This window comes from Lepus europaeus, chromosome 5, assembly GCF_033115175.1.
Source record: "Lepus europaeus isolate LE1 chromosome 5, mLepTim1.pri, whole genome shotgun sequence".
Lineage (NCBI taxonomy): Eukaryota > Metazoa > Chordata > Mammalia > Lagomorpha > Leporidae > Lepus > Lepus europaeus.
In genome coordinates, this window is record NC_084831.1 from 204,034 (window position 1) to 230,226 (window position 26,193).

At 68.0% G+C, this 26,193-nt stretch overlaps 4 protein-coding genes across 8 annotated transcripts; 1 reads left to right on the top strand and 3 right to left on the bottom strand.

Moving 5' to 3' along the window:
• Positions 1–1,197: 1,197 nt before the first annotated feature.
• Positions 1,198–4,369, bottom strand: TNFRSF18 (TNF receptor superfamily member 18). The gene is made up of 5 exons (XM_062193054.1): positions 4,219–4,369; positions 3,705–3,824; positions 1,980–2,067; positions 1,652–1,854; positions 1,198–1,584 (listed from the first exon to the last, which is right to left on the bottom strand). The coding sequence occupies exons 1-5, from the start codon at positions 4,364–4,366 to the stop codon at positions 1,457–1,459; spliced, it is 687 nt and encodes a 228-aa protein (XP_062049038.1). The 5' UTR covers positions 4,367–4,369; the 3' UTR covers positions 1,198–1,456.
• Positions 4,370–7,126: 2,757 nt separating this feature from the next.
• Positions 7,127–11,041, bottom strand: TNFRSF4 (TNF receptor superfamily member 4). Of its 3 annotated transcripts, XM_062190258.1 has the most exons (7): positions 8,880–11,041; positions 8,674–8,796; positions 8,331–8,432; positions 8,170–8,236; positions 7,732–7,928; positions 7,527–7,643; positions 7,127–7,445 (listed from the first exon to the last, which is right to left on the bottom strand). In XM_062190258.1, exons 1-7 carry the CDS (start codon positions 9,016–9,018, stop codon positions 7,375–7,377), a joined length of 816 nt encoding a protein of 271 aa, XP_062046242.1. In that variant the 5' UTR covers positions 9,019–11,041; the 3' UTR covers positions 7,127–7,374. The 3 variants fall into 3 exon arrangements, with proteins under 3 accessions (XP_062046242.1, XP_062046243.1, XP_062046241.1); XM_062190259.1 differs by lacking the exon at positions 7,527–7,643; XM_062190257.1 differs by having other exon boundaries at positions 7,127–7,643.
• A 103-nt stretch (positions 11,042–11,144) lies between these two features.
• SDF4 (stromal cell derived factor 4) lies at positions 11,145–19,817 on the bottom strand. 3 transcript variants are annotated; one of them, XM_062190255.1, is made up of 7 exons: positions 19,646–19,817; positions 18,146–18,452; positions 16,791–16,927; positions 16,176–16,289; positions 12,239–12,397; positions 11,963–12,138; positions 11,145–11,565 (listed from the first exon to the last, which is right to left on the bottom strand). In XM_062190255.1, the coding sequence occupies exons 1-7, from the start codon at positions 19,800–19,802 to the stop codon at positions 11,389–11,391; spliced, it is 1,227 nt and encodes a 408-aa protein (XP_062046239.1). In that variant the 5' UTR covers positions 19,803–19,817; the 3' UTR covers positions 11,145–11,388. The 3 variants fall into 3 exon arrangements, with proteins under 3 accessions (XP_062046239.1, XP_062046240.1, XP_062046238.1); XM_062190256.1 differs by having other exon boundaries at positions 18,146–18,543; positions 19,646–19,735; XM_062190254.1 differs by lacking the exon at positions 19,646–19,817 and adding an exon at positions 19,056–19,221.
• A 293-nt stretch (positions 19,818–20,110) lies between these two features.
• Positions 20,111–23,326, top strand: B3GALT6 (beta-1,3-galactosyltransferase 6). Its single transcript, XM_062190260.1, has one exon. The coding sequence runs from the start codon at positions 20,111–20,113 to the stop codon at positions 21,107–21,109; it is 999 nt and encodes a 332-aa protein (XP_062046244.1). The 3' UTR covers positions 21,110–23,326.
• The last annotated feature ends 2,867 nt before the right edge of the window (positions 23,327–26,193 follow it).

Genomic DNA, 26,193 nt, shown 5'->3' on the forward strand with positions numbered 1-26,193 from the left:
CTCTTTGGAGAGTTCTGGAAGTTCCCGTGGGAGAAGCGATGGTGGGAGGTGGGTGTCTGTCCCCGGCCAGACAGGGACAGGTGTGGCTGAAAGGCAGCCCCTCCTGGGGCTGGTCCTCAGGGGCAGGAGGGCGGGCTCAGGTCCCACAGCCAGACCTGGCTCTTGCCTGCCCCTCGCCCCGATCTCTCCAGAGTCCAAGTCTGGGGAAGGGCGGGGCCTCCTGCAGCCAGGTGAGTGGGCGGGGGCGGGCGGAGCCGCTTCTGGGAACCCTGCAGCCTTGAGGCCCGAAAAACAAGGTGAACTCCAGCCCCTGGGGGAGGGGCTTCCTGTGGGTTTCCTGTGGGGCGGGGGTTTCCACAGGGAGCCTGTGGGGCCCAGAGCTGGCCTGGGCAAGGCAGGGTCTCCCGCGGTGCTGGGCCAGACCTGCCTCCCCCCCCACACCTGCCCATGCAACAGCTGAGTCAGTCCTGCGTGCTGCCCTCAGGCACAGCCTGGCCGGGTCCCCTCACTGTGCCCCCTCCCCGTCTCCCACCTCCCAGCAGTCCCCGGCTGGGCAGGGAAGAGGCGCTGCTGCAGGGTCCCCACCTCCTGCCTGTCTCCCGGAGCCTTTGCTGGGGGTGGCCCAGATCCTGGCTCTGCCCTACGGGCAGTCCCCTCTGGGCACTGGGAGGAGGGCGGTGGCGGGTGAGCGGGTCTTCACTGGCCTGCCTGCCACTCCTCGAAAGCTGCGCCAAGCTGTTCCCGTCAGCCAGCCAGTGGGCAGGCTGCACAAGTGGGTGGGACTCGGAGCCAGGCCCCCAGGGGTGGATCTCGTGGGGTGAGGATGGACAGGGCCCCCGCCCCGAGGCTGCCACCCCCAACAGTGCTAGGTGTGGAACTGGCCTGTCTTGTGGGAAGCGGGGGTCTCAGAGACCACAGGCCTGGACACAGCTGTGACAGGCGGGTGACTGGGCAAGGGGTAGGTTGTCCCCTCCTCCAGGAAGCTGAGTCCTGTGGGCCTGGCCAAGCATTCCTACCTAGGACCAAACGGCCCCTGGCCCCGTGTCCTACCCCCCACCCCTCCTAGGCTGGAGCCCCTAGGACAGCCTTGGCTGCCTCCCCCGTACCCCGTGGAAGAGGGGGCTGTAGGCACCGGTGGGCGAGGCGTCCTCCCCTTCGCCACATCCCCAGTGTACGTCCGTCCACTCGGGTCACGGGACAGGTGTTTATTGGAAGCCGCCTGAGGCCAGGTCCTCTGCTGGGCTCTGCTTGCCACGGCCTCTGCACTGGGGGGAGGGGCTGGTGAGGGAGAGCAGCAGCCGCCCGGTCCTACGTCCATCTCTCCCCTGCATGGTCACCGTGCCATGCCTGCTTCCGCCATCAAGGGGAGCAGGGCCAGGCCCAAAGCAGAACACAGCGCCCTTGCGCCCAGGGTCATCGCGGGCGAGCTCCTGGGGCCTGCTGTCCCTGAGCCGCCTCACGCCTGCAGGTGCCCCGGCCGGCCCTTCTCCTCCGCCAGCTGCTCGCCCCGCTCCTCCTCCGGGAACTGGCAGCTGCAGGTGTCCTCGGCTGGGGGCAGTGGCGCCTCCAGGAGCAGCTGGGTCTCTGCAGGGGGGCTGCGGTCAGCAGGCGGCCAGGGCCTCGCCTCCCACCACCCCAGGGCGCCACTGACCTCGGGGCCACGCGTGTTGCCTCCTCAGCCGCCAGATGTGCAGGCCTAGCTGGGCTGTGGTGAGGACCAGGATACAGGCAGCCATGGCGAGGAGGGGTAGGAGCAACCTGCTGAGCCGGTCAGCGGGCCCCGGACCCGGGGTGCAGGCGGCGTTGTGGGTCTTGTTCCCGGGGAACGAGGTGAGAAACCCAAATTGGGAGCAGCTGGGACACAAGTGGGCACGGTCAGCCCTGGCCTCCCAGGAGCCCCACCTCCAGGACTGCTGTGTGTAGAGGTGGGGGGGCCCTCAAGGGTGCCTGGACCACCCCCCCCGCCCCCCAGGACTCACTCTGCCCAGGGCCTGCAGCGGCTGGCACCGCCCACTGAGAAGGTCCCCTCTGCACAGTCCACACACCGAAAGCCAAAGTTGAAATTCCCTGGGGGCAGAGAGAACACACAGGTCGCCCCCATGAGGCTCCCAGCAGAGGGACGGTGGGGGCTGTGTGGGGAGGGGCCAGAGAGGACTGAGGTGCTGCAGCTGCCCCCCGACCTGACCCCAAGCGCCACACGGAGCCCGGGTGCCGGGCAGAACCGCCGGTCAGGCAGTGAGCTGCTCCCTCCAGGAAGGCCCACCCCAGACCCCAGGAGGGGACACAGGACTGGCTCAGGACTGGGCTGATGGCAGGACCTGGGTCAGGGTCAGAGCCAGGGCGCCATGGCCTGAGCCCAGCCCCAAGGGGACCCTTTCTCCCGGAAGCAGCAGTATAGGCTGGGGGGGGCTGGCCTCCCTGAGCCACAGCCTGGCACGCCCAAACCCAAGGGCGTGCCCACGCAGAGGACGAGCCCCCACCCCACACACTCACACGCTCACCCCCATGCTCACCCCACGCTCACCCTCATGCTCTCCCCCACGCTCGCTCCCACGCTCACCCCCACTCACCCCCACGCTCACCCCACGCTCACCCCCACGCTCACCCCCCACGCTCACCCCCCACGCTCACCCCACGCTCACCCTCACGCTCTCCCCCACTCTCACTCCCACACTCACCCCCACTCCCCACGCTCACCCCCCACACTCACCCTTACGCTCACCCCCACGCTCACCCCCCATGCTCACCCCCCACGCTCACCCCATGCTCACCCTCACGCTCACCCCTACGTTCACCCCACATTCACCCCCCGCTCACCCCCCATGCTCACCCCCACGCTCACCCCACACTCACCCCCACGCTCACCCCCCCGCTCACTCCCCACGCTCACCCTCATGCTCACCCTCACGCTCACCCCCACGCTCACCCCACACTCACCCCCACGCTCACCCCCCGCTCACCCCCCACGCTCACCCCCCACGCTCACCCCATGCTCACCCCCACGCTCACCCTCACGCTCACCCCCACGCTCACCCCCCCCAGCTCACCCCCCCAGCTCACCCTCACGCTCACCCCCACGCTCACCCCACACTCACCCCCACACTCACCCCCCGCTCACTCCCCACGCTCACCCCCCACGCTCACCCCATGCTCACCCCCACGCTCACCCCCACGCTCACCCCCCACGCTCACCCCCCCCGCTCACTCCCCACGCTCACCCCCCACGCTCACCCTTACGCTCACCCCTACGCTCACCCCACACTCACCCCCACGCTCACCCCCCGCTCACCCCTACGCTCACCCCCCACACTTACCCCACACTCGCCCCCACCCCCACCCTCACCCCTACGCTCACCCCACACTCACCCCCACGCTCACCCCCCGCTCACCCCTACGCTCACCCCCCACACTTACCCCACACTCGCCCCCACCCCCACCCTCACCCCTACGCTCACCCCCACGCTCACCCCACCCCACCCCCATGCTCACCCCCACGCTCACCCTCACAGACACCCCCACAGACCACCCCGCTGACCCTCACACACCCCCACTCTCACTCTCACAGACACCCCCACACTCACCCCCACAGACACCCCCACGCTCACCCCCCCACGCTCACCCCCCCACGCTCTCACCCGAGTCCCGCCCTCGGCTCTCGCTGTCCGGCCCAGGCCTGGCCAGGTGCAGCAGCCCCCAGCACTCACCTTGCCGCTGCGCCTCCTGTCCCGGTGGACAAGGGTGGTGCTTGCAGGTCCGGCACTGGGGGTCTCCGCAGTGGAAGCCGGGCTGGACGCAGGTGCAGTTGCGCTCGGAGCACAGCGGCTCTGGGCCAAAGGACAGGGCCCCTCAGCTCTCCGGCGCCCCCCCCCCCCCCGCCCTCCAGGGTCCCTGGGCCAAGTCCAGCTCTGCCTCCATCCCAGGTGGCCAGGTCCTCAGCCACAAGGCCTGGCTGCACTCCCAGGTGGCCCTGGTCACTGTCTCTGCTGGACACTGAAAAGTAGCCAGGGCGGCCCGAACACTGGGCCCGGCTTCCTCCGCGCCGCACACTCCGCCCCGCGGCCCGGTTCACCGGCTCAGAGGAGTGGGCGGGGCAGAAGTGAGGTCCTGGGACCCTAACCTGAGCCCTCCCTCCAACCCGGGGCCCCGCGCCAGACGGGACGCCCATCCCTGCCCCTGCCCGCCTGCCGCGGCCCGCGGTCCCGCCCCGCCGAGCCTCACCCGGGGCGCACGGCCCGCAGCAGCGCGCGTCGGCGCCCTTGCCTTCCAGGGAGCGGCCAGGGCCGCAGCTCGGTACCCCGGCTGCGCGCCGACCCAGGCCCAGGGCGCAGAGCAGTGCGACCCCGCACAGGGCCGTCCGCGCGCCCATCGCCCCGTGCCCGCGGCTGCTAGCGCGCGGGGATTTCAGAAGGCCCCGCGCCCCGCCCAGCCCCGCCCGCCCGGAGGCGGCTGGAGGCCGTGTAGCCCCAGAACCACACTAAAGAGGCCGAAATGGCGGGGCGGGCGGGCGCTGGGGACCCCAGCCCGCCCAGCCGGATGGGCTCGGGGCGCCCCTGGGCTCAGCTTTGCCTCCGCAGGGAGCTGGCAGGAGGGGCCGGCGGGGACACACCAGGGAACGTGTTGCCTTTACTCAAAAGATGCTATTCCTTTTTAAAATTTTTATTTTATTATATTCTATTTTAGGAGCAGAGTTACAGGGTGGGGCAGAGAGAGAGGGGCGGGGAGAGAGAGGTCTTCCATCCACTGGTTCACTCCACAACTGGCTGCAATGGCCGGAGCTGGGCCCATCCAAATCCAGGAGTCAGGAGCTTCTTCCAGGTCTCCCTCGTGAGTGCAGGGGCCCAAGCACTTGGACCATCCTCCGCTGCTTTCCCAGACCATCAGCAGGGAGCTGGATGGGAAGAAGAGCCGCCGGGACTTGAACTGGCGGCTCTGTGGGACCCCGGTGGCTGAACCTGCACCACAGCGCAGCCCCCAGTTGTTCCCTTCCCAGGTGAATGACAGATGTCAGTTGGAGATGCCTGGGTCCTTGCAGAAGGGGCGTCTCCAGCACAGGCTGTGGCTGCGGCGAGGGGCAGGGCTGGCCAGGCCAGGGGCTCTCCCTGAGGGAAGAGATGGGGCGGGCAGTGGGTGTCGTGGTGAGGGGGAAACCACAGTGGTGACGCCAGCTCCACTTCCGACCCAGCTCCTTGCTGACGCACCCGGGAAGCCAGTGAGGACGACCCACACGCCTGGGCCCCTGCACCCACGTGGGGGTCCTGGGTGAGTTCCGGTCCTGGCTTCGTCCCTGCCCAGCCCTGTTATAGGCACTTGCTCATTCTCTCTCCCTCCCCCCACCCCAGGCTGTTTCTCTGCTTCTCAAATAAATAAATAAATAAGCAAATTAAACAATGAACAGGGGCAGCATTGTGGCAGAGTGGGGCACTGCACCCCACATCAGGGAGCCTGGGTTCGCGTCCAGGCCGGTGTGCTTCTGCCGATGCACCTGGGAAGCAGCTAGACGGCCCAAGTAGCTGAGTCCCTGCCACCCACGTGGGAGACCCACAGCTCCTCATGTGGGCTAGCCCAGCCCTGGCTGTTATGGCCACGTGGACAGGGAGCCAGTGGAATGAAGATGTCTCTGTGTCTATCACTCTGCCTTTTTTTATTTGAAAGTCAGAGTTACAGAGAGAGGCAGAGACAGAGAGACAGAGAACCAGGAGCTTCCTCCGGGCCTTCCATGCGGGTGCAGGGGCCCAAGGACTTGGGCCATAGCAGAGAGCTGGATTGGATGAGGAGCAGCTGGGGCTCGAACCGATGCCCATATGGGATGCCGGCACTGCAGGCAGCGGCTTTATCCGCTCTGCCACAGCGCCGGCCCCTAAATAAATCTTTCGTTTTTTTCTCCCAGAACGTTGTAGTAAACATTGGTCACTTTTTTAAAAGTTGTATTTATTTATTCAAAAGGCAGAGTTACAGAGGGAGAGGGGGAGGGGGAGAGAGAGGGGGAGAAACAGAGAGAGAGAGAGAGAGAGAAAGAGAAAGAGAGGTCGTCCATTCGCTGGTTCACTCCTCAATTGGCCACAACGGCCGGAGCTGGGCCGATCCAAAGCCAGGAGCCAGGAGCTTCTTCTGGATCCCCCATGTGTGTGTTTGGAATTTACTAAAGCAGTGACTGCTCCATGGGAAGTGCGTGCCTCAGTGAGAGGCCAGGCCTTTGCTAGCACAGGGTCGTCCCCACCCCAGCTGGCCACACGGCTCGGCACCCTTCTGGGGACTGGCAGAGTGGCGCCCGGGGGAGGGGCGGGGCCGGTCGTGGGGGGCGCGGGCTGGGGGCATGACTGCCATGCAGACCGCGGAAATCCAAGGGTGGGGGCACACGCCAGGGCAAAGTCAGCAGGCAGCTGCGCCCCCGGCCCCTTCCTGTCCCCACTCCGGAAGCCGCCCTGCAGCTGCCGTGGTTTCCCGTCATAAGCAGGGTTTCGCCAGCAGTCAGCTGTGCTCACCGGGCTGCCCGACCCCAGGGACAGCTACAGCCCTGACCCTGGCCAGCCCGACCCCCGGCTCCAGGGGCAAGGGGATGGAGGGACAGTGCCGGAGCAGTGGATCCAGAGTGGTGGGCGCGGGGCGTGAGTGTCGGGGTTCTATCCCTCCCAGGCTCCCAAGGCGGTGACTGCTGTCCGCTGTTGGCCTGGGGCGGTCTGGGCAGGGCGTGGGGAGGACGGGTCAGAGGTTCACGCCAGGATCACAAGGTGGACACTGCCCCAGTCATTGAGAAAGGAGGGGTCTGGACCCTGCACCACTGCCACCAGCCAGCCGGCGTTTTCCTCCCGGGTGCTGGAAGGTCTTGGTCAGGCCCACGGCACCTGCCCTGGGGTCAGTGCCCAGGAGCAGAGTGGCCGGGCCTCAGGTGGGTGCAAACCTGGCCCTGTCAGAAGCCTCCCACTGCCCACAGTGGCCATCCGGTGGACACTGTCCATGCAGGGATGCATGGACCGGGGCGGCAGTTAGGAGGGTCCTGGGGCCGCCCCCACTCCAGTGCAGCAGGGAGGCCCCCGGGGCCCCTCTGACGACTCAGGACATGCAGGTGCTACATGCTTGCCTTGGATCCTGGCCTGGCCCCGCCACACCGGACTTGGGGTCCCTGGAAGCTGCAGCTCTGGCCTCCCCAAGACGTGGGACCCCAGCCCCCCCACGGGGCCGAGTCACAGACCAGTGGTTGCAGGCGTGTTTATTGGGTGAATGACCTGGGCAGGGAGTGTGCACAACACACATGGGAGAGCCCGGAGCACAGCACCTAAAACGGCACCAGGGGCGTGGGCGGAGGCCTGCTCCTTGGCCCCCCTACCCCCTGAGGGCCAGCCTGGCTGGGTGCAGCCCCCTCCCCGGCGATGCTGCTCAGATCTTGGCCATTGTCGAACCAGCATCTGTCTGCTCCTCTTGGATGGGGGTCCGGAAGCTTCCTCCTCCTGGGAGAGGGAAAGAGCCAGAGGTGGGAGGGGCCTCAGCCCCCAGGGATGGTCTGGGCTGGATCCACAGTGGACACTCACCAGGGGGCTTGGGGGGCCTCCAGGCCCTTTGGTGCAGGTACAGGGCCAGCAGAGCAGCCAGGGGGGCCAGCAGGCCCAGGCCCAGGCCCAGGCTCAGGACAATGGCCAGCTGGGGGCCTGTGGGGAGGGGCTTGCTGGGTAGAGTTCATGGGAGGGGCCCCAGTGAGGTCACAAGACAGTGCCCCCCACTCCCCGTGCTGCTTACCCTTGGAGGCCTCCAAGGTGGGTGTGGAGGGACCCTGGGGCGTCCTGGGCCGGGCTGTGGAAGTCCTGGCCGTGGGGGGCCGGGCAGGGGCACTGGGGGTCTCCCAGGGCCGCGTAGCCAGGGAGCTCCTGTCCTCACAGACAGTGTCCGAGACACTGCTGGCCGGCTGCAGTGTCCGCTTCCCAGCTAAGGTGCAGCTGGGGGAGGAGCGGGTGTCAGCCAGGCCAGAGACCCCTTCCCGGCCACCCTGGGCCACCCTGGGAATCCAGACCATAGGCAGCCAGGCCCCAGCCCCGCGCCCTCGCCTGCCGCCTCCCCTCACCCTTCGCTCCCTCTGATGCCTCCCCCCGGGAGAGTGAGGGTCTTCCTCACACTTCCAGGCCTGGGTCCCCAGGGGAGGTTGGGGGGCCCCTGAGCGTCTGAGCCCCCAGCACTCACTTGGTCCAGGGCCTGCAGGCCCGGTTGTTGCCCTCGGAGAAGTGGCCCTGGGGGCAGGGGGCACAGTCTGCAACACAGGCCAGCGCCGAGGTGTGGGGTGAGCGGAGGGGCGGGGGCGCTGGGGAGGGGCGTCCAGGCACAGGGGCCCAGCCGAGGCTCACCCACTCCGTGCTTGTAGCCGTTCAGGGGCTGGGTGCCTGGCCGGCAGCGGCAGACGGTGTCTCGTGTACGGGTGCATTCCTGCTGGGGTTCACTCCCGCTCCCTGAGCAGGGGTTGGCGCAGGGGCGGTCAGGGGGAGGCTTGGCCAGCCCAGCCCCGGAGCCCCCTCCCCATCCTCAAGGGCTCTGGGACACTGCGGCCAGCGCCCTCCCAGTGGGCTCCACGTGGCCCCCGAGGACGAGGGCAGGGACAGGTGGCCCGGGGGTGCCGTGGCTCCTTGGGGGCCACCTGGGGCAGTGTGGGGCTGGAGGGGGTGGGGGGCTCAGGGCGGGGGCGTTGCTCACTCCTGTTGCACTGTGTGCAAGGCTTGCAGGCCTCGTAGTTGACGGCCTCGTTGTAGAAGCCGGGCTCGCACGGGCGGCAGATGGTGTCCTGGCTGTGGTCACAGCGGCTCACCATGCCGTAGCCTGCAGTGGAAACCAGCGGTGTCAGGCCTGCTCCCTCGTCCCGGGTCTCGGCCCCTACCCCCACCCCAAGGCGAGCCACTGACCTGGCTGGCACTCATGGCAGCACCGGTGCCCGCCGGGGTAGGTGTCCCCGACGCAGTCCGGCCTGGCCTCGGCACCCAGCAGGAGCCCCAGGAGCAGCAGGGCCAAGCCGAGCGCTGCGGGCCAGGCCCCCACAGGCATCACTGTGAACGTGGGACTGCAGGCTCTCCTTGCAGGATGTGGCTATAAGGGCTGCGGGGGAGGGGCGGGGCGGGACCGCTCTCTCAATCCATGCTTCTAGAGGAAAGGCTCGGGCAGGGGTCTGCCCCGCACCCCACATGATGGCAGGGGAGGGTGGAAATCCCCTTCCTCCCCCCAGGCTCAGGGCAGGGAAATCCCCAGCCTTAGAGGCCTAGGCCGCTGGGGATGGGGAGAGGCCAGCTCTGCACCTGGCCACCATGTGGTCACTCTCCCAAAGCCCCTGAGGTACAGAGAGGGCCTGGGGTGGGGGTCCGGCCATCACGCGTGTGACCTGTGCGCATGCGTGTGCTGAGACCTGGCAGGCCGGCCAGCAGACGAGGAGCTGCCCCCCCCAGAGATCTCAGCCCCGGCTCTGCCCGGGTCCCGGGGGACACGGGGTCTGGGCGGGCAGTGCTGCCGGAGACCCCACCCTGGCCACTCAGCCATGGAGGCCAGTACACATCACTGGCTACAGATGCGCTAGGGACTGGACCCGCCGAGGATGCTGTGGGTCTGCCAAGGAAGTCAGGTTTCCCTGGCCTCCACCCTGAGGGGACCCAAGGTGGACGCCCCCCTTAGACTTTGGCAAACTGAGGGCCCCTTGCTGTGGGCACAAGAGGCTCGCGGCCCGGCCTCAGGCCCCGCAGGGCTGTCCACTGGCTGGCCGCCCACCCCCAGGAAGACAGCGTGGCCCCACGTGACCCCCACAAGCACCACGGAAGGCCGCAGTCGGCACATGGAGCAGATGGGATCTCCACACGGGAATGGTCTCAGGTGTTTATTTTTCAGTTGTCATTAATTTAAAAGACAGAGACAGGGGTCTTCCGCCCACTGGTTCACTCCCCTGGCTGGGCCAGGCTGTGGCAGGAGCCAGGAGCTTCTCCTGGGCCTCCCACGTGGTGCGGGGGCCAAGCCCCTGCCCCAGCCTCCTCTGCTTTCCCAGCTACAGCAGGGAGCTGGACAGGAAGTGGAGCAGCCAGGACTGGAACCAACGCCCACATGGGAGCCGGCACGGCAGGCTGTAGCTCTACTGATCACCTCCTGCTCTCCGTAGCTCTGCCTTTCAAATAAACACATCCTTAAAAAACCAAACATTTCAGTTAATGCAAAACTCTTCGAGCAGCGAGCATCTGGAAGATGCTGGCGGCCCCGGCGGCCCTCGGGAGAGAAACTGAGTGGCAGTGGTGACGGGCTCGGCATCCACCGCAGGCCACCACGGGGCCTGAGTGAACTGGTCAGGGCCGAGGTCTCCCGGGAGAGCTCCTGTCCAGTGCTTCTCTCCCCAGCGGCCCCTCCAGCTGGACTGGGCCAGGTCCCAGGTGTTGGGGGAGCCCTGGGGGAAACAGGCGTGGACCCTGCTCCAAAGCAAAAATTCTTAAAATATTTGAGAGGCAGAACAGAGGGAGAGACAGATTCCAGCCTCTGGGGTGGGCCAGGCGGCTGTCAGGAGCGGGAGCTCCACCCGGATCCCCCCAGGGGTGGAGGGCCAGGCGCCGGGGACATCACCGGCCACCCCTCACCCCCGTGGGTTCAGGATGGACCGGCCGCGGGGCCACACGTGGGAGGGGCCGGCGCCTGCCCCAGCGGGCACACTTCTGGAGAAGAGACGACGCTCGTGAGAAAACAGTGGCCCAGGAAGTAAGACTGCGTCATGGAGACCTGCTCCCCGCCTGGGCAGGGCCGCCTTGTGCTGTCCTTGTCCGTCAGCCTGCCGTGGCGACCAGACATGCTGGCCAGGGGCTCGAGCTGCATGCCCAGTTGGGGGGAGGCCCGGAGTGGCTCCAAGGGATGACTGCCCCTGAACACCAGCCTGGAGCTGGCAGGGCCACTGCACAGCCAGACGTCCAGCCCAGCGTCAGCACACACCTGCCCTGGGAGGCAAGGACGCTGGGGTCCTGTGTACTCTGGCCACAGGCGGGGGGGGGGAGGACGGACGGGAGGGCCGTGCTGGGGGCACCTGCGGCTGAGCCCCACCCCCAGGGGCATCTGAGGCCCCACCCGCACACACCACAGCCCCAGGCCCTGAGTGGAAGGCGCCAGGCCACAGGGAGTCCCACCCTTCAGTTTTGTCAACAGAGAAGCGAGGCTGAGAGAAAAAGGCAACTGTAATTTAAATTAACTGTTGCTCCCAAGGAGGGCCCTGCACCAGCCCGCGGCTCACTTCCCGCAAACCTTCCAATTCTGTTTTCAAGGAAACAGCAGGAGCTGCGTGGTTTCCCACGGGGCCCAGCCCGGGGCCCGGGGCCCTGATGTGGTCGGCGCCGGGCAGGGCTCGGCCGCGGGTTCTTGGAAGCCAGACGCCGCATGGGCGGGCGGAGGTCGCGGCCGTGCTCAGAACTCCTCGTGCACGCTGCGCGCGTAGTCCATGAGCTTGCTGCCTGTGAAGAACTCGCTGTACTTGAGGACCTCGTCCGCCTCCAGGTGCAGGTCCTGGTTCTCGTCGGCGATGGCGATCATCTGCTTGGCCTCATTCAGGGCGTTGTACTCGTTCATGGGGTCCATGTAGCTCTGCAGGGCACAGGGTGCAGGCTCCATCCTGGGGGCCGGCCCCGCCCCTCCCCAGCCCCACTGCACCCCGAAACACAGTGGCACCCGCAGTGGGGGCGCAAGGCGAGCGTCTTCACCCCGCGGCCCCTGGCTGGGAAGTGGGCTCGTTCTGGAACATTCACTCCCGGGGGGGGGGTGCTGGGCAGGGAGAAGCCGAGGGCCCTGGGGTGCACGGCCCGGGGGGGTGGGGGAGCTCATGGGGCTGCCAGGCCCCAGGTGGCCCCACTGGGCCATCAGCGGCTTCTGGTGTAGAGAAAGTGACTCATCTGAGGATGAGAGCGCACGGCACCCACGCAGCTCCCAGCGAGCGTGCCTGGGGGCAGGGCGGACGCCCCCTGCCCCAGCCGGGCCCGCTCACCTCCAGCTCCTCCGAGGTCACGACCCCGTCGTGGTTGGCGTCGATCAGCTCCTCGAACTCCTTCCTCCTGTCTCGGACCCAGCTGTCATCCATGTCCTGGGCCTGCTGGTTCTCCACGGTGCCCACGGGCAGGGACACGAACTCGGGCAGAGACAGCTGCTTGTCCCCGTCCTGGTCTGTGCACCGAGCCCGCGTGAGGCCGGCGGCGCCGCCCGGCTCAGCCCCGCAGCCCCCCAGCCAGCCCGGAGCCGGCCTGCGGCCCAGCCCCTGCCTCACCCAGGTCCCGGATGATCTCCTTGACCATGAACTTGAGCATGCCCCGGCTGTGCTCGGGGTGCAGGAAGGACAGGAACTCGTCCTCGGTCAGCAGCAGGTCGGCGGGGGGGCTGTCGGCCTGGTACCAGCGGTCCTTGAGGTTCTCCAGGACTTCCTGTGCTGAGAGCGGCCGCCCATGAGACCAGGCACACTGAGCCTGGGGCCTCAGGAGGGGACACGCGGACCCCACCCCGAAGGCTGCTCCCCGGGCCACACTCAGGTTCTGTTTCCCGGGAAACTGCTCCAGGGCCCCTGCACAGACACAGGCACACACCCAGCCCTGAACATGCACACGCACCCACATGCAGCCCTGAACACGCACACGCACCCAGCCCTGAACACACACCCGCACCCAGCACTGAACACACACACACACCAGCCCTGAACACGCACCCGCACCCAGCACCCAGCCCTGAACACACACACGCACCCAGCCCTGAACACGCACCCGCACCCAGCACCCAGCCCTGAACACACACATGCACCCAGCCCTGAACACGCACACGCACCCACACCCAGCCCTGAACACGCACCCACACAACACACAGCCCTTAACATGTACCTACACCCAGCCCTGAACATGCACACGCACCCAGCACTGAACACACACACACACACCCACACGCAACCCTGCACACGCACCCACACCCAGCCCTGAACACGCACCCAGCACCCAGCCCTGAATACGCACACGCACCCAGCCCTGAACACGCACACGCAGCCCTGAACACGCACACGCACCCACACCCAGCCCCGAACACGCACACAGCCCTGAACACGCACATGCACCCAGCCCTGAACACGCATACGCACCCAGCCCTGAACATGCACACGCACCCAGCTCTGAACACGCACACACACCCACACGCAGCCCTGAACACGCACGCACACCCACACACAGCCCTGAACACGCAGGTGCACACACCCAGCCCTGAACACGCACACGCACCCACACACAGCCCTGAACACGCACACACACCCGCATCCAGCCCTGAACCCGCACCCAGCCCTGAATACGCACCCACATGCAACACCCGGCCCCCTCCACGCGCACCCACATGCAACAGTGGCCCCGCCAGTCCCACTGTCCCTGGGGACACCCCAGAGAAGCCGAGCTGCCCTTGTGCCACCATAAGGAGACGCCTGACCTGGGCAGGCAGGTGGGAGCCCCACGCCTGAGTCACAGCTGTCTCTGGCCCCAACGGCTCCAGGGAGGGAGGGAGGCTGGCCCAGGGCCCTCTCTCTAGCCCGGGTCACGGCAAAAGACAGCAAGGGACCCTCTCAGGCTGGGCCAAGACCTGGGCAGACCTTCCACCCCCAGCTCCCACTGCAGACCAGACCTCGTGCGCAGAGAGGCCTCTGCAGCCATGACTGCTCCGTGGCTGAGCACAGCTGTGACAGCCCAGACACAGGCCTGGGCCTTGGCCAAAGGAGGACACGCAAGGGAAGATGGCCACGGATGGCAGAGGCCAGAGGACCAGGGTAGTGGCAGGAGCTCGAAGGGACAGGGCAGGTTCCTCCAGAGACCCCCAACCTCAGGAGCCCGCCCTGCCCACACCCTGCCCACAGCCTCCTCAGTCGGGCAGCCCAGGACTCAGCCGGGCCTCGGCACCAGAGCAGGCAGCCCCTAAATGCCGTCCACAGCCAGAAAGCCAAGAGGGGGCAGAGGGTCAGGCCCTGAGCGTGGACCACCCGGTGACCGCCAAGTCCAGCTCCACAGAGCCCATGTGCACACGGGGAAGGGTCAGCACTGATGCAAACCAACCGTGCTGGGTCCCACTGACACCCGGCACAGCACCCAGGCGACCACACACTCCACCTGTGGGTGCCAATGACACCCTGCACAGCACCCAGACGACCACACCTCCATCTGTGGGTGCACTGACACCCGTACAGCACCCAGGCGACCACACACTCCACCTGTGGGTGCCACTGACACCCTGCACAGCACCCAGGCGACCACACTCTCCACCTGTGGGTGCCACTGAACCCCTGCACAGCACCCAGGCGACCACACCCTCCACCTGTGGGTGCCACTGACACCCTGCACAGCACCCAGGCGACCACACACTCCACCTGTGGGTGCCACTGACACCCTGCACAGCACCCAGGTGACCACACCCTACACCTATGGGTGCACTGAACCCCTGCACAGCACCCAGGCGACCACACACTTCACCTGTGAGTGCCACTGACACCCTGCACAGCACCCAGGCGACCACACACTCCACCTGTGGGTGCCACTGACACCCTGCACAGCACCCAGGCGACCACACACTCCACCTGTGGGTGCCACTGACACCCATACAGCACCCAGGCAACCACACACTCCACCTGTGGGTGCACTGACACCTGTACAGCACCCAGGCGACCACACACTCCACCTGTGGGTGCACTGACACCCGTACAGCACCCAGGCGACCACACCCTCCACCTGTGGGTGCACTGACACCCAGCACAGCACCCAGGCGACCACACACTCCACCTGTGGGTGCCACTGACACCCTGCACAGCACCCAGGCGACCACACTCTCCACCTGTGGGTGCCACTGACACCCTGCACAGCACCCAGGCGACCACACACTCCACCTGTGGGTGCCACTGACACCCTGCACAGCACCCAGGCGACCACACTCTCCACCTGTGGGTGCCACTGACACCCGTACAGCACCCAGACGACCACACTCTCCACCTGTGGGTGCACTGAACCCCTGCACAGCACCCAGGCGACCACACCCTCCACCTGTGGGTGCCACTGACACCCCTGCACAGCACCCAGGCGACCACACACTCCACCTGTGGGTGCACTGACACCCGTACAGCACCCAGGCGACCACACACTTCACCTGTGGGTGCCACTGACACCCCTGCACAGCACCCAGGCGACCACACACTCCACTTGTGGGTGCACTGAACCCCTGCACAGCACCCAGGCGACCATACACTTCACCTGTGGGTGCCACTGACACCCTGCACAGCACCCAGGCGACCACACACTCCACCTGTGGGTGCCACTGACACCCCGCACAGCACCCTGGCGACCACACACTCCACCTGTGGGTGCCACTGACACCCCGCACAGCACCCAGGCGACCACACACTCCACCTGTGGGTGCCACTGACACCCTGCACAGCACCCAGGCGACCACACACTCCACCTGTGGGTGCCACTGACACCCGTACAGCACCCAGGCGACCACACACTCCACCTGTGGGTGCACTGACACCCAGCACAGCACCCAGGCGACCACACACTCCACCTGTGGGTGCCACTGACACCCGTACAGCACCCAGGCGACCACACCCTCCACTTCTGGGTGCACTGAACCCCTGCACAGCACCCAGGCGACCACACACTTCACCTCTGGGTACCACTGACACCCTGCACAGCACCCAGGCGTCCACACACTCCACCTGTGGGTGCCACTGACACCCTGCACAGCACCCAGGCGACCACACTCTCCACCTGTGGGTGCCACTGACACCCGTACAGCACCCAGACGACCACACTCTCCACCTGTGGGTGCACTGAACCCCTGCACAGCACCCAGGCGACCACACACTCCATCTGTGGGTGCCACTGACACCCTGCACAGCACCCAGGCGACCACACACTCCACCTGTGGGTGCCACTGACACCCTGCACAGCACCCAGGCGACCACACACTCCACCTGTGGGTGCCACTGACACCCTGCACAGCACTCAGGCGACCACACACTCCACCTGTGGGTGCCACTGAACCCCTGCACAGCACCCAGATGACCACACACTCCACATTCTCCCACAGGAAGCTCCTGACCCTTCCCCTCTCGACCCAGGGAGAGTGGGCCGCGCCCTGACTGCATCCCAGCCCCAGGGCACAGCTGGCGCCCGTGCCTTGGCCGGGCCGGCACTCACTCTCCTCGTCCACCTGTAGCTCCCTCTTGCTCTGGACGGCGTCCAGCACCTCCTTCTCGCTGTGGCCCTTGCTCACCAGGAACTTCACCTTGTACTCGTCCCACGACACGCGGCCTGCAGGGCAGACCCCGCCAGGGAGAGACAGGGCTACTTCAGGACGCGGGCAGAGGGCCCCAGGCCCCAGCTGCTGCACAGGCGGGAGGGGCAGGGCCAGCACCAGGTGTCCAGCCAGGGCTGCGGTGCAGGGGCGGGGCCTGCTCCACACGTGCGAGGACACAGCCCGGTGCACAACCCAGCCCAGCTCGCTGATGCCTACAGCACCAGCCACACCTCAGGGCCCTCCCGCTGGAGCCCCGTGGAGCTGGGGCCTGGTGCCCGCCCCCAGGCCACAGCACCATCGCCGTCAGGGTCCACAGCCTGGTGCCCACCCCCAGACCACAGCACCGTCGCCCTGAGGGTCCACGGCCTGGTGCCCACCCCCAGGCCTTCCCCCGGGCCACAGCACCGTCGCCCTGAGGGTCCACGGCCTGGTGCCCGCCCCCAGACCACAGCACTGTCGCCGTCAGGGTCCACGGCCTGGTGCCCGCCCCCAGGCCCGCCCCCGGGCCACAGCACCATCGCCGTCAGGGTCCACGGCCCGGAAGTGCATCTTGTTCTCCCTGACGGCCTCCTGGAAGTGCTCCGCCGTCTTCTCCATGATCCAGCGCTGCATCTCCTTGGCGCTGATCTTGCGGTCGGTGTTCACGTCCACCCTGCGTGACGGTAGACGGCAGGCAGGCATCAGATGCTAGACAGCTCCACGGGCCAGCCACACCACCCAGCAGGGTATGGGAAGCCGCAGGAGACACGGGGCTCCCTGGACGTCTGAGAGGGGAGGCAAAAGGCCCCCCTCAAAGTGCTTGGCCTTGGGACCATGCAGGCTGCCCTGCAGAAGCGAGGCCCGAGCACATCAGGAGACCCTGTGAGCACACAGCGCTTGTCTGTGGACAGGACGGAAGACTCCAGGAGCTGGCGCTGTGGCCTGCAACACCAGCATCCCACATGGGCGCCAGTCTCGGGCTCCACTTCTGACCCAGCTCCCTGCTAATGGGCTGACAGCCCAGGGACCTGGGCCCCAGCACCCACACGGGAGACCTGGACAGAGCTCCAGGCTCCTGGCTTCAGCCTGAACCAGCCCTGGCCCCTGAAGCCATCGGCAGGAGTGAATGTAGCCACCCACGGAAGGAAACGTGGCCACAGGCAGAGAGAACATGGCCATCTGTGGGAATAAATGTGGCCGCCCATGGGAGTAAACGTGGTCACTAGTGGGAGTGAACGTGGCCACCCGTGGGAGTGATCCAGCAGATGGAAGTGCCCTAGCTCTTGCTCTCACTTTCAAGTAAATAAACGAAGCTCATGTTAAAGAAAGAGACCCCCAAACACAAGAGACCCACCCCCAGCTCCTTCCCGGCTGACTGGGATGGACCTGCAGTGGCCACGGCCACAGGCAGCTCCCAAGCTCCCTCAGGGCGCTGACCGGAAGTCTGGTCAGCTGTGCAGTGTGGGCAATAGGGACTGCTGTCCGTCCTGAGGGCCCCAGCTGTGACGGCTCAGTCCCACCCCCAGCCCAGCCCAGCCCCCCAAGCCTCCATGTCCAGGCCCCCAGAGAGCCCACCCCCAGCCCAGCCCAGCCCCCCAAGCCCCCGTGTCCAGGCCCCCAGAGAGCCCACCCCCAGCCCAGCCCAGCCCAAGCCCCGGTGTCCAGGCCCCCAGAGAGCCCACCCCCAGCCCAGCCCAGCCCCCCAAGTCCCCGTGTCCAGGCCCCCAGAGAGCCCACCCCCACCCCCAGCCCAGCCCCCCAAGCCCCCGTGTCCAGGCCCCCAGAGAGCCCACCCCCAGCCCAGCCCAGCCCCCCAAGCCCCCATGTCCTGGCCCCCAGAGAGCCCACCCGCAGCCCAGCCCAGCCCAAGCCCCCGTGTCCAGGCCCCCACTTGGAGAAGATGAGCATCAGTTTCCTCCGGCTGCGCCGCGGCTCGGCGTCCTCCTCGAAGCCGTCCATGTCCTTGCCCAGGAAGACCTCCTGGTGGAAGTCCTTGTTGAGGTGCCCGTCCATCTCCAGCTTCACCCCGTTCAGGTGGTCTGGGGGCAGGATCTCGTTTTCCTCCCGGGTGGACGAGTGATTGGCAGGCCGTGCAGACACCTCCCCCAGCAGGACGCTGCCCAGGAGCCACCAGAGCCAGTGGGGCAGCCGCCTGGATGCCATAGCCACACAGGGCAGCCCGTGGGACTGCTTGGGAGCTGGGGAGGGAGGAGGAGGAAGCTGAGACGGCCCAGGCCTCGGCACGGCGGGTCCAGAGAAGCCGCGGCTGCTGCCCAGCCCAGTCTTGGCCTAGGTGAGGAAACAGGGGTGTGGGGAACTCTGGCCCCACCCGGCCCTCCCCTGGACTCCAGTCTGCAGCCTGCAACTGCCTGGGCTCCCAGCCCAGCACCGGCCACGCCTTCAGCCCGCGGTGGGGGGGGGGAGGCTCAGCCTGTGACACCAGCTACCCACAGGGGCGCCAGTTCAGGTCCCAGCTGCTCCACGCCAAGCCGGCTCCCTGCTGATGGCTCGGGAGACAGACCTGATGGCCCAAGTGCTTGGGCCCCTGCAGCCACGTGGGAGACTGGACAGAGCGCCAGGCTCCTGGCTTCGGCCTGGCCTGGCCCATCATCCGGGGAGTGACCCAGGGGATGGAAGACATACTGTCTCCTCGCTTTTCAAATCCATAAAACACAAAAGGCGGGCCCAGAGCAGAAGTGCAGCATGCCAGAAACCAAGAGCTGTACCCGCGGGAGCCCCCCAGGAGAGGCCCCCGTAATCCCACTGCTGCCCTGCAGGCCGGGGAAGCGCTGGCTACTAACCAAGACCACTTCCGGGAGCCAAGTCCGCCAGGCCGGCCGCAGAGCACCTGCTGTGGGCGGACTCTGTCCCCCAAGAAGCCTGCTTATCCCAATGGGCCGCGCGGAGACCAGGAAGTCGCCCCCAGTGACCGCGCATGAGGACAGGATCCATCTGCGTCCCCACCGGCCCGGCGGCTCCGGGATCTCCGTTCCCAGCAAGCTGCGGCTGCAGGAGGCTGGACACAGCTTGCGGGCCCCTCCCACGGTTTCGGGGACCTGCGCCCCCCCCAGCTCCCCAAGCGGCTGCCAGCGCGCAGGTCCCGGCTGCCGAGGGAGGGGCCGCCGCCCCCCGCCCCATCCCCGCAGCTGCGTGCGGGAAGCCGGGGGGTCCCTGGGGCCGGAACACCCCGCGCCCGCGGCTCCGAAGCCCGCTCGGCAGGGGCCCGCCGCCAGACCAAGGTCACCGCGGACGGCCCGGCTCCCTCAGCGGCGCGACGCGGGGAACGCGGGGCCGAGCGCCGCTCTGCCTCGCCCAACGGCGGCGGCTCGCGGCCGAGCGGACGGCGTCCCGGCTGAGCTCGCCCCGGCCGCGGGCCCGCTTCCCCACTCACCGGCCGCCCGAGACCCGCGCCCGTGACCCGACAGCCGACAGAGCGCCGGCGACGCCTCGGACCGGGGCCGGCTCAGACTGCGGCCATCTTTGTTCCGGGAAGGGGTGGCCCGCGGCCGGGGCGCGCCACCTCGCGGCGCTGACGCCGGCGTCGCCATTTCGCGCCCGGGCGGAAGCGGCCGCCCGAACGCTGCGAGCCCACCAATGAAAAGGCGGCGCGGTGCCCCGTGACGCCCGCCCGCCGCCGGTGTGTCGCCGGTCTGCGGGCACCCTTAGGACCGGGTGCCACCCTCCGGGAACGCGGCCTCGGGCCCCCGACGCCCCACTCGGCCGCTGCCACGGCCGCCGCCAGGCGTGGCGCCCCGGAGCTGCTCCCTGTGCGCACGCGCCGCCGCCGCAGTGCGCACGCGCCGCCCAGGCAGGCGCGGCGCCTGCGCTCTCGCGCACCGGGGCCGCCGCGGGTGCCATGAAGCTGCCGCGGCGCGCGTGGCGGCGGCGCGCGGCGCTGGGCCTGGGCGCGCTGGCGCTGGGCGGCGCAGCGCTGCTGTTCCTGGCGCGCTGCGGCCCCGAGGGCCCGGGGGCGGCGCCGGGCCGCGGCCCCGCACCTGCCGCCGCGCCCGCTCCCGCGCCCGCCGCCGCCGCCTTCCTGGCCGTGCTGGTGGCCAGCGCGCCCCGCGCCACCGAGCGCCGCAGCGCCGTGCGCAGCACGTGGCTGGCGGCGCGGCGCGGGGGCCCCGGCGACGTGTGGGCGCGCTTCGCCGTGGGCACGCGCGGGCTGGGCGCCGAGGAGCTGCAGGCGCTGGAGCGCGAGCAGGCGCGACACGGGGACCTGCTGCTGCTGCCGGCGCTGCACGACGCCTACGAGAACCTGGCCGCCAAGGTGCTGGCCATGCTGGCCTGGCTGGACGAGCACGTGGCCTTCGAGTTCGTGCTCAAGGCGGACGACGACTCGTTCGCGCGGCTGGACGCGCTGTTGGCCGAGCTGCGCGCCCGCGACCCCGCGCGCCGCCGCCGCCTCTACTGGGGCTTCTTCTCGGGGCGCGGGCGCGTGAAGCCGGGGGGCCGCTGGCGCGAGGCCGACTGGCAGCTGTGCGACTACTACCTGCCCTACGCGCTGGGCGGCGGCTACGTGCTCTCGGCCGACCTGGTGCGCTACCTGCGCCTGAGCCGCGAGTACCTGCGCGCCTGGCGCAGCGAGGACGTGTCCCTGGGCGCGTGGCTGGCGCCCGTGGACGTGCAGCGCGAGCACGACCCGCGCTTCGACACCGAGTACCGGTCGCGCGGCTGCAACAACCAGTACCTGGTGACGCACAAGCAGAGCGCGGCCGACATGCTGGACAAGCACCGCTCGCTGGCGCGCCACGGCCGCCTGTGCCGCCGCGAGGTGCAGCTGCGCCTGTCCTACGTGTACGACTGGTCGGCGCCGCCGTCGCAGTGCTGCCAGCGCCGGGAGGGCGTGCCTTAGGCGGAGGCCTCGCGCCGCGGCCCCCAGCCCCTGGACTGGCCCTGCGGGGTGGGCTTGGCTGCGCCCGGGATCCCACTCCTGCGCCCGACGCTGCATACTGCGCCCCGTGGCTCCTCGCGGCTGTGGACTCCGGGTCTGCGTTGCTGGTGAGCACGAGCCAGCGGTCCCTTTGGCTTGCTCGTGCGTGTGCATGGCGCGGGTCCTGGTATCTCCCAGATCCCCTTCCACCTCGCCGCCAGGATTCGGACGCGTGGGCGGGAGCGCGTGGTCTGCAGGGGAATCGCGGCACCGGCTCCCGAGTCTGCAGCGGCGACTGCCGTAGCCCCTGCCCTGTGCACCCCGGGCCCAGGCTCCATGAAGCGAAGACCCAGCCTGGGCCCGCTCCTCCGCCTGCAGCTGGCTGAGTGGGGTGGGGTCCCAGCGCTGGCCTGCCTCCTCGTGTCCATTCGTTTGAATGCTCCGGTTTGCGTTGCTTTTGTTTGAAGAAACATCCAGAACCTGGACGACACCCTGGACCTGAAGGGCTCCCGCAGTCCCAGAGGAGGGCGGTGCCGGGTCTCCAATTGGCCACCTTGGCAGCCAGCGCCACTGCCCTGCGCAGCCCTGCCCCTGGCCAGGGTCCCTGAGGTGACCGCGGTTGGGGGCAGCAGGGCCAGCAGGATGGGCTCTGCCCACCCCCACCCCCCCGTGGTGGGGTTAAGCCCTGAGCTCGGGATGGGTGGGGGAGGCTGATGCTGGCCGAGGACCACAGGGCAAAAAGCGGGGCCGAGCCAGGGTCTGCACTGCCCGGTCTCTGCGTGGCTCCGGGGTCCATCCCTCTGCGAAGTCCATGAATTTGCTGATGGTTCCGGGGAAGAATTCTGACTCCCAGTGCCAGAGGAAGCTCCGTGTGGCCGGGCCCAGCCGGGTGGCGTTTGCTCTGGGGTTCAGCTAACACAGGCCAAAGAGCCAGTGCTGCCCAGGGGAACGGACGCTGCACCACGGGCACAAGCACTGAGCAGGACAGCCCGGGGACTGATGAAGCTGCCGTCTGCCGGGCCGGCTCCCTGCTGATGCACCTGGGGAAGCGATGGACGATGGTCCAAGAACTTGGGCCCCTGCCACCCATGTTGGAGACCCGGAGTTCCCGGCTCCTGGCCTCGGCCTGGCTGTTGTGGCCACTGTGGGAGCAAGCCGGCGTGTGCCAGAGCTCCCCCCGCCCCCGGCTCTTCCAAATAAACGACTTGGGCTGTGGCTAACACGGCGTCAGCACTCACGGGATGCGTGGGAGACGAGGCCTCACGCGGTGGCCACCTGCTCTCCCTGGCCCTGCAGGGTGGCCTCATGGCCCCCTGGCCTCTGCTCCCACCCCTGTGCTGGACGCTGGACACCGCACACTCGCTCTACAGGCTGTCTGGCTGCAGTGCCGGCCACGGCCTCCCTGCTGCCAGCCCCTTCCCACCCCCGGGACTGGCCACAGCGCCTCTTCCTGGTCAGCCTTTCTGGCTCCCCCATGCTGTCTGGATTCCTGTCCCCAGAGGGCAGCAGGCCCCCAAACTTGTGGAGGAACTTAGGGTGCACAGCAACTTCCTAGGCTGAACAGTATCTGCTGTTGGGAGATGGGTCCGGGTAGGGGCCAGACCCAGCCCCGCCCTGCAGCAGTGCCCAGGGTCCCCGCTCCCCTAGCTGCTTGCCTCTGATCCCAGGGGGTGACAGATGGCCAGAACAAGGCTGCCGTCCTGGGGCAGCAGCACAAAGACCACCGTCCGGGCCTCCCAGGCCCCTACTCTGGCTGGGCCCGGCCTTCCCAGAAAGGCCCTCAGAAGCCCGTGTCCCGCGTCCTGCACAGGCTGGAGACAGGTTCTCCGGGGCCAGCAGGGCTGGCGACCTGCAGGGAGGGCTCCGCGGGACCCAGAGGTGGACTCACAGCTTAAAGGGTCTGTGAGGAGGGCGGGCTGTGACACAGCGGGCTGAGCCGCCTGCTTCAGCACCAGCATCCCACCTGGGCGCCAGTGCCAGTCCTGGCTGCTCCACTTCCCATCCAGCTCCCTGCTAACGCACCCGGGAAAGCAGCGGAGGACGGCCCAGGTGCTTGGGCCCCTGCAGCCACGTGGGAGACCTGGAAGAAGCTCCTGGCTTCAGATCAGCCCAGCTCCAGCCATTGTGACCATTTGTGGACAGATGGAAGATCTGTCTTCCTCGCTCTGTAACTCTCAAATAAAATCTTTTTTTGAAAAAGCAGGTGGTCCTGTGTCCACAGCTGCCTCCAGCACCCATCTTCCTTCTGGCCCCCACCTTGCTGCCGGCTCACACACAGGACATGCAGGACAGCCTCGGGACACCTGACCGCCCACAGCTGTGACAGACACTGGCCTCTCGCAGCTGTGAGACACCTACCTGGCTGTTGCACAAGGCAGGCTGTCACAGCAGAGGCGCCCATGAACCACTACCCCCAACCCTGCCACCTCTGTGCCCACCCCGCCTGCCTGGCACACGCACCAGCTGATGTGAGGGGGCCGTCTCCGTCCCTGCCCCCAGGGCAAGGCCTCTGCCCACCTGGACCCAACCCTGGGGGGTCAAGAGGCTGCAGGAGATCCTGGGTCACACAGAGCCGGGCATGGCCTGCACTGGTGTCCAGAGGGCAGGCCGGCCCAGCCCAGCCCAGCCCAGCCCGGGACAGGCCTGCTCTGGGCGGGACGAGGTTCCTTGCTGCCTCCCAGGTGGAGCCCGTAGGGCCCCCGTGGGTGGCCTCTCAGCCCAGCCCAGCCAGCAAACTCCAGCTGCAGGGGAGGCTGCCTCAGCATGTCCAGGCCAACACACAGCCCCTGCGCAGGCCCCGGCACCCCAACTATGGCCACCTCTGAGCTACCTGACTGGTCCGCCCAGGGCTCCTGCCCCCTGCACCCAAGGGCCCTGGTGATTCTGTCTGGTCCCCGGGCAGGACTCCCGGACATGGGGACCCACCCCCATAGACATGCAGCCACTTGGGCCCTTGTGTGGGCAGCCCCCAGGCCTCAGAGGAAGCCAAGCTGCCCACAGACACAGAGCCGTGGCTGCAGGAGGCACGTGCAGGCTCCCCAGCTCCCGGCCACCCTGGTCCTCTGGGCAGCGGATGGGAGTTAGGAGTGTGCCCTGGGTCTGGGGACGAGGGTCCTGGCCAAACCTTCATGTAGAGGGGGCACGGCTGGGTGCTGGCGGTCCTAGCCCAGTGGGGGCAGCGAGGCAGAAACCCCACTGGGTGAGGGCCTCAAAGGGCCAGCCTGGCCTGGCTGTGGCCTCCTCTGCATGTCCAGCATCCACAGAGGACCACAGGGTGTTGGGAATAGTTGGGGAGGTGTCTACCTCCAGCCGGTGGGGCTATGGATGGGAGCAGCCTCCTCACGCTGGGCCAGGAGCCCCCAGCCCTGCCCCCCGCCCCACTCCTGCTGCAGGCACAGCTCCTGGCCCAAGGACTCTCCAGCCACTCTGAGCCTGAGGCCCACATTCCTGTCTGCTTGAACCCAGGAGGGCGTGCCAGGGGAAGGGGGGCTGCAATGTCCCAGGGCCAGCAGGGGCCGGTCGGGTCCAGCTAGGCTGCAGTCGCCCCCACCCCCAATCCAGGCTCAGGAAGGGGTTGCCCTATTGAATGCAAACCTAGCAGGGTGGAGGTGTCCCCCGTGCTGGCCACGACTGGGCAGGGGGCCCACTGCTCCTCAGTGGGGTCTGGGGGCAGGGGTCTACCTGAGGCGGGCCAGCTCTGCACTGGCCTCTCAGGGCCCAGACGGGGACAGGGGAGCAGTGGGCACTTGGGTCAGCCCAGCTCCAGAAAGGAGGGTCCAGGTCAGCAGCAGCGCCCCCAGGGGGCGGCATTCTGTCCTGCAGCAAGACCTCAAAGGCTGGGAGTGATGACAGCGCAGCCCCCCAGGCCGGGCCTGGGACCTGGCCCCTCCAGGATCCCCCCCCCTCCCCCATGCTCCTGTCGGCTGGGGACAGCACATTCCTGGGGAACTAGAGTGGCTAACGACCTGGGGCTGGGCCCGGGAGTCCTGTGTGCCCATCTCTCCTCACCTCTGCTCTGCAGGGTGCTCGCCCAGGGAGTGGGGCTGCTCTTGGGGTCCTGTCTCCCTCATCATAGCCCACACAGCAGTAAGACCGGGACCACAGCCAGGGCCCCCCCAACCTGCTAGCTGGGTGGGAGGGGTCTGGCTGCTGCTGAGGAACCACCAGGAGCCCTCGTCCGCCGAGCAGCCAGGCCCCTGGGTGGACACATCCTGCACAGCGTGGGGGCCGTTCCCTGCTGCCTGTGCGGGGGGGGGGGGGGAGGCCTGGCAGAGGAAGGGGCTTCTGAACCCCAATACAAACTGAGGCCCTGGGCCTCACTGCTCCGCTGACCCCCAGGAAGGTCCCTCAGCCAAGTCTTAGCATTCTCCTCACACGACCCTGCTCCCACGGCCCTCAGTAGTGGGGAAGTGAGGGGCGATGCCCCCCGTGCCCTCTTCGCAGGACCCGGCTGGCGCCTGCTGCCACAACACAGCCGAGGCCCCTCCCATGGCCCCAGCTCCTGACACCTGGGGATGAGGCAGACGCGGGGACAGGTCAGCGGTCAGCCCTCTGCTGCCCAGACTGGTGCCTGCCTCGTTGCACAGCGGGCCTGGGCGTCAGGGTCACAGCCCAACCCAAATCACCCTTCCCTCCCAGGTGGCTTCGAGGCAGCCGCCTCCCACTCCCCTCACCATCAAACAGGGATCCAACCAGAGCCAGCCTCAGGAGCTCCACGGAGACCAGGGCCACCAGACACCAAAAGTCCCTTGGTGGTGGGGTTTGCCAGAGACAAACAGGGACAGTGGGGTCTCAACCCCACAGCCGGGGCCTTGGCCAGCAGTTTCTGCCTGGGGGTGGGGTGGGGTGCCACTGCGTTCCAGGTGCAGGCCACCCCGCCCCACTCAGCCATGGTTTCTGAGGGGCAGCAATGGTCACTGAGGGACTCGCCAGCTTCCCACGCAGTGCCCAGGGCTGTATGCGCCCCCCAACACCCCGGCCCTCCCCGGGGCTGTATGTGCCCCCCAACGCCCCAGCCCTCCCCGGGGCTGTGTGCACCCCCCGCCAGGGTGCTGGCACTTGTCCGC

Excerpts from the sequence above, each read along its gene's own strand:
- TNFRSF18 (XM_062193054.1), bottom strand. The coding sequence starts at position 4,366 with ATGGGCGCGCGGACGGCCCTGTGCGGGGTCGCACTGCTCTGCGCCCTG. Across the intron at positions 1,855-1,979 it reads CGCTGCAGGCCCTGGGCAGA|CTGCTCCCAATTTGGGTTTC; the intron begins GTGAGTCCTGGG and ends CTTGTGTCCCAG. Across the intron at positions 1,585-1,651 it reads GCAACACGCGTGGCCCCGAG|AGACCCAGCTGCTCCTGGAG; the intron begins GTCAGTGGCGCC and ends GCCCCCCTGCAG.
- TNFRSF4 (XM_062190257.1), bottom strand. The coding sequence starts at position 9,018 with ATGCCTGTGGGGGCCTGGCCCGCAGCGCTCGGCTTGGCCCTGCTGCTC. Across the intron at positions 8,433-8,673 it reads TTGCACACAGTGCAACAGGA|GGAGCGGGAGTGAACCCCAG; the intron begins GTGAGCAACGCC and ends ACCCCTGCTCAG. Across the intron at positions 7,644-7,731 it reads CACCTTGGAGGCCTCCAAGG|GCCCCCAGCTGGCCATTGTC; the intron begins GTAAGCAGCACG and ends CCCTCCCCACAG.
- SDF4 (XM_062190255.1), bottom strand. The coding sequence starts at position 19,802 with ATGGCGACGCCGGCGTCAGCGCCGCGAGGTGGCGCGCCCCGGCCGCGG. Across the intron at positions 16,928-18,145 it reads CTGATGCTCATCTTCTCCAA|GGTGGACGTGAACACCGACC; the intron begins GTGGGGGCCTGG and ends ACCGTCACGCAG. Across the intron at positions 11,566-11,962 it reads TGACCTCGGAGGAGCTGGAG|AGCTACATGGACCCCATGAA; the intron begins GTGAGCGGGCCC and ends TGTGCCCTGCAG.
- B3GALT6 (XM_062190260.1), top strand. The coding sequence starts at position 20,111 with ATGAAGCTGCCGCGGCGCGCGTGGCGGCGGCGCGCGGCGCTGGGCCTG.